Raw genomic sequence first — 5,595 nt, 5'->3', positions numbered from 1 at the left:
GTTCTGTGGTCTCTTCCGTCTTACACGGTCCCATCTCCGACACTCAGGGAAAGACAGATCCCCACCCTGATTTCCCTACATAGTGCCTGTGCTCTCACTGTATAGCCCCTGGTGAAAAATGATGAATACTTTATTAGCCACCTGTTTGAGACAAGCACATGGCTGAGAAATGAATTCAGTTCTTACCCTATCTGGTGATTCATCCAGAACTGCTCATGGGATGGTTTAAACCTCTGTGGGACCCAGAAGATGTAAGGGGCAGGTGAGCAAGGCTGGTGTAGAAAGAAGAGTTCATTCCAGTGGGTGTTACCAGACTGAGGATCTCAGCCCTACATCATGCAATTTGCTACAGAACTACTAGTGGTCGTAAAGAAAGAAGGTGGAGGCCGCCCTGCATCTTGGAGCAGCCAAAGGAGCCCACCTAGAGGTAAGAGGTATCCCACTGCACTCACTGTGGTTTTAGAAGAAAAGTTCTTCAACTTTGATATTTTATTGAAAAAAGTACACAAAAACCACTGAGGTACACAAGCCCAGGTGAGCTTACCCAGCAAGCCCCCTCACACCTTCTTTTGTCTGAAAAACGCTTGACTTCTTTGCAGCAATGTCTTGCCCATTCCAGCAGCAGTATCTCAGTTAACTTGGTTCCTTTTCCTCCAGGCCCAAAACAAAATCAAACTCTTCTACAAAAAAAAGGGAAAAAGAATTAGGTCTTAATGTCTCCTCTTGAACAGGAAAGTTGTGCCAGGCACAGGTACATTTTACATGGTACTAAGGCGAGCAGTCATTTGTTCAAAACTATTTACCAGGTGCCAAGCACTGTAGAGTACTGGGTAATAGAAACAGGTAACTCAGGCCACATTCCCTCCCTCATGGATGTTACAGGTGAGGATGCTGACGGAGAAAGGTGAACTACCATGCCCAAGTTTAATCAGCTAGTAAGTGGGAATTCATGAGGTCATTCTGGTATATGGGCTTTAATAAAGGGCAGGGCCCACTCTTACCTTGGGTCAGGGGCTGGACTGATAATCTCTGGCGAGTGAAGAGAACCATATTTTTTAAGGGGCCACCAGTAGCTTTGTGAGCTTGATGATAGGATTTGAGCTCGGCCAGGGGAATGAAACGCTTCATCATGCGAACAAACTGTACATCCACCTATGTGACAGTAGCGTACATGATAGAAAGATGTGTCTAGGCTGATTTTGCCCACTGTATTTTTAACTGCCTGCAGGAAGCTCCTATCTCTTCAGTATCACCTCATCTGAGTAAGTGCTGGGCTGTGTACCTTGACCTACAGTCACCCCAACCGTCTTCCTCCCCTTGTTCATCCTTCCCCTGTCACGAAATAGAAAGCATAGTCTTTACCATGGACCACTTAGGGTTGTCCTCTTTGCTAGATGGGTCATAATGGGGATTGTTTTTCTCAAACTGTGTGTGGTCTGGGTAAGCCTCTTTCACGATCTGAAACCAAAACAAAAGTTTTGAATCATTTGCCTGCAGTCAGCCCCACAGCCAATCTTTAATCCATATCCAACTTTCATTTCTTACCCTGCACATTCTTACCCCATCTGCCTTGCTGTAGAGCCAATGGGGGCTCAGATATTTGGAAATAATATATAGTCTAATATACAGACTAGGAAATCAACTCTGTTTTTACAAAAGTCTTAAAAACATGCTCTAAAAACAAATGGCAAAGGTTAATACTGGTACCACTGTTTTTTTTCCCACCTGCACGTTAATAATTTTATCCTAATAAGCTTGGAGGAGCTACCATTAGGCCCGTTTTCGAGTGAGATCAAGACTTAGAGGTGGAGGGAAGTCTGTGCTAGTGGGACCTGAAATGAAGGCCTGCTTTGTTTTGAGTTGTCACACTGGAAGGGGCCAGGGCAGTTTTTCCCTATTCCTGTACAAGGGGGATGCGGTGGGGGGAGTGTACTTTTTTGTTACCTAATTAAGGGATATCCCTTTATATCTACTTAAGTTAGTCTCCCTGGAGGGAAAGGGATTCACACCAAAACCTGCCCAACTAACCTTCATGATTCCTGCGATGCCTGGCTCTTTGCAGTTGCTATGGTAGAAGAAGGCTTCTTCTCCCAGCTTCATGGCTCTAAGGAAGTTCCGAGCCTGTCTCGAGGAGAAGAAAGAGTAACTATCCTCCCACCAGCTGGAAAGTACTAGCTTTTAGCAGAAATCAGTCTGCTTTCAATAGATGGGTGTTTCTTGTTTGCAACTTCTCAATTCATTAGAAAGTCCTTCCCCCTTTGCCAGGACACCCAGACTTTTACCAGGACATTGGCCAGAACACAGGCCAATTGAAAATTTCATGCAGAGTACTTAAGGCATTTTTTAATACATTATCAGGTTTGGTTCTGAGAAAAAGCAACCTTGGCCAAGAGGTTCTGCTACTGAGTAAGTCATGAGGAGGAGGCAGGCATTTATCCCACCTGGGTCTCAGGGGACCTCCTCCTTACCCTCTTACCTGGTAGTTCCGAACACCATCCCAGCATGTTGTCTGTCTGGGCTGTGCTTTGAGATCCTCAATGCTGAACTAGGCAAGAGAAAATAAATTCAATCATTAATCCTTGGCCAGTTAGTAAGCATATATGGAAGCAGACAGTTGCTTCCCCTACAGTGAGAGGGGCCACTGGCTATAGAGGAAGTATGTAGTTCACCGGGAAGTGGCTCCACAGAGACGCTTTTGTTGGGTGAATGTAAGTAAGCCTTGTGTTATCTTGTTATCCTTGCTAATTATAAGGATTAGCTGAATGAATAATCTAGGTGATAAAGCAATCTGCTAGTTACTTGCATTTTACTTTATATTTCTTCTATAATATTTCTTCTTACATTTTTCCCAGGCTATATTAAATTTCCTGAAATATAGATCAACTGTTGGCAGGGAGACACCTAGGAGCATGGCAGGTGTTCAGAGAAAGGTAACCTAAGATTGAGGTTGGCAAACTATAGCCTTCCGGGCAAATCTAACCCCATGCTGGATTTCGTGAATAAAGTTGAACTTGAACACAACCACAGCTGTTTAAGTATTATCTCTGGCTACTCTCTTGCTAAAAGGGCAGGGTTGCAACAGAGACTGTAACACGCACAAGCCTACAAAATTTACTATCTGGCCCTTTGTAGCAAAGGTTAGCCAACCCCTGCCCTAGATAGACAGGTTCACAAACCAGTTGATGATAATAAACCCTCCTGATTTTACTCATTTTTACCTTTTTCCTTCCCTTCAAAGGTAAGAAGCTGGGGATGGAACCCTATGGTGTCCCATATTCACTTCTCATTTAAAAAACACCATGAAGGGACTGGAGGCAGGTCAAGGGTCTCACCTTCACATCTACACCTTTCTCCAGCCGGCTCTCTGGCTCTGACTTCATCAGCCAGTGGCTGCTTAGATTCTTTGAACAGGTTTTAGTGGCTGAAGTCTTCTGAGGGTTGGAGTCCTCCACTTTAGCTAATGCCTCACCTGAGTTCTCAGTTTTGGTGCGTTTTCCTGATAGTCCCTTGTCTGCAATAGGAGAAGCAAGAAGAAAAGATCATGCTTGTTCGAGGCAGTGTTTCAGAATGGAACAAGCTTAGCTTTACAGTCAGACCTGGATTCAAATCATGGATCCATTACCAGCTGTAGGAACTTAATCTTACTATTAAGAAGCTTTCCTTATCTATAAAAATTAGACAAGAATACCTACCTTACAGGGTATCTTCTGGATTATGTATTCAATAGGATAAGAACACCTTACAGGGTTGTTCAGGATTAAAGGTCCTGACAGTAGTCAATACATGTTTTCCTTTCCTCACTCTCTCTTCTATGCCTTTGCATAGGAAAGAGGAAACTGAGCACCTACTTGCAACTATTTTGAAGCTTAAATGAGATAACACTAAGGGCCTAGACAATGCCTGGCATTACAGTAAGTGCTCAATACAAGCATTCTTCTCTTCTCATACTTCTTTCCTTCTTGCTCACTGTGGCTCCTGGCCTGTCTCCTTTCTGCTCCTTGAAGGTGCCAATAAAAGTTGAGAGAAACAGTCCATTCAGGACATTGTAGAAATGGTGATGATTCGATTTCATCCCAAGACAATTAGAATGTGCCTGGAACACAGTAGGCATTCAGTAGCTAAGTTGTTAAATTACTATATGACAGGGCCGAAGGTCTATGTGTTACCCTAACCCTAACTCGGTTAATCTACACAACCTGTGAGATGTTCCACTCTTCATCTGGGAAGCAAGCTCCACATCACACATCCAGTAATGGTGGAATCAAGATATGAGGACAGCACCTGTCACTGAGGTCTATCTGAAGCTACTTAATGACTATACTGCCTCTGAATTTAGTCAAAGTCCCTACATCAATTGTCATTAAATACCATTTATGGATGTCTAATGCTCTGAACCCAGCATACCTTCCTAACCTAGTTTCCTAATGGCCCCTTAGGAGTTAACAGGCACACTGCAAACACCACATATTGATAAATAACTGCAATGTGCTGTAGCATATCTGGAACCCCTGTCATTCCCAAAAGAAGTACTTTCTGTACCTTCCAATGTTCCTCCTCCTCCATCCACTGAGAATGCCATCCATCTTTGTGATTATAAAAACGACATCACGTTTTCTTAGTACTAAACTTTGCCCGTGGGAAGTCTCCCATTCAAGGCTGGGCTCAAATTCCACTTCCTTCTCGAGGCCTTCCCTGGGATTCCTCCCTCCATAACCTTAACAATCCATTCGCCTGAACCCCATCACATCTGTTTGAGTTTACCCGCAAGCAGGCGCTTTATACTTTTTAGCACGCCACCTGGTATCGCAAATAGTCTTTGTGCGTAACAACCATTGCCTGAATAAACAAGAAAAAGGAACTCTAGGTAGGAGCTTGGTGAGACAAGTAAAGGAAATGGAGAGTGATTAGGGATAACGGAGTAAAAATATAACAAAGGGTTCTCAACAAGCAGGGAGTAAAAAATGAAGAGTACTAAACAGGCTCTTCGAGAAAGGTTTTTTCTTGGGCTGCCTTTGTGCAGCGTAGGGGCAGCTCACCTGAACCAGAAGTCCCAGCCAGCCTCTTCCGAGGTCTCGACATGGTCACCCTGCAGGGGACTGAAGTGCGGAAGATTCTGGAATCAACGGAGATACAAGAAAGAATGCTAATGTCCTTCAAAACCCGCGCAGAGCGAGATGGAGGCAACGAGAGGCAGCCTAGAATGTCTCCAACTTTTGCGAAACACAGACACCTATGTTTGAGCCCCTCAAATCCTTCCCTCCGTTATCTGCGCCATTTCCGTCTCGCATAACCTGCCCCTAAACCCTTCTCGGTTCTGTCCCTGGTCCTTCTCATCCAGGAACCCCTATCTCAGTATGTAGTTCACTGGGAAGTGGCTCCACAGAGACACTTTTGTGGGGTGAATATAAGTAAGCCTTGTGTTACCTTGTTATCCTTGCTAATTAGGATCAATTGAATGGATAATCCAGATGATAAAGTAATTTGCTGGCTACAGACCCACCACTCTGCAGACGTGACTGCGGTCCGCCTCCGCCGCGCCGCAGGCTGTGCAGCGCGACCCCGCGGCGCTCGGTGGGCGGTGCATCTCTGCAGCGC

General features: G+C 44.7%; 1 protein-coding gene across 8 annotated transcripts; it reads right to left on the bottom strand.

The window, feature by feature from the left end:
- Window positions 1-255: 255 nt before the first annotated feature.
- On the bottom strand, window positions 256-5,578 carry THYN1 (thymocyte nuclear protein 1). Of its 8 annotated transcripts, XR_004033677.1 has the most exons (9): window positions 5,425-5,549; window positions 5,037-5,113; window positions 3,333-3,511; window positions 2,477-2,545; window positions 2,029-2,121; window positions 1,363-1,458; window positions 1,002-1,152; window positions 545-680; window positions 256-272 (listed from the first exon to the last, which is right to left on the bottom strand). XR_004033677.1 is itself a non-coding variant. In XM_003281001.4 (8 exons), exons 2-8 carry the CDS (start codon window positions 5,077-5,079, stop codon window positions 634-636), a joined length of 678 nt encoding a protein of 225 aa, XP_003281049.1. In that variant the 5' UTR covers window positions 5,080-5,113; window positions 5,497-5,572; the 3' UTR covers window positions 472-633. The 8 variants fall into 8 exon arrangements, 7 of the variants coding, with proteins under 7 accessions (XP_003281049.1, XP_003281048.1, XP_030685449.1 ...); XM_003281001.4 differs by lacking the exon at window positions 256-272 and having other exon boundaries at window positions 472-680; window positions 5,497-5,572; XM_003281000.4 differs by lacking the exon at window positions 256-272 and having other exon boundaries at window positions 472-680; window positions 5,425-5,548.
- Between the last annotated feature and the right edge of the window lie 17 nt (window positions 5,579-5,595).

Source organism: Nomascus leucogenys, chromosome 15 (assembly GCF_006542625.1).
Source record: "Nomascus leucogenys isolate Asia chromosome 15, Asia_NLE_v1, whole genome shotgun sequence".
Lineage (NCBI taxonomy): Eukaryota > Metazoa > Chordata > Mammalia > Primates > Hylobatidae > Nomascus > Nomascus leucogenys.
The sequence above is the reverse complement of the archived record's forward strand: the minus strand, read 5'-3'. Positions and strand labels throughout refer to the sequence as shown.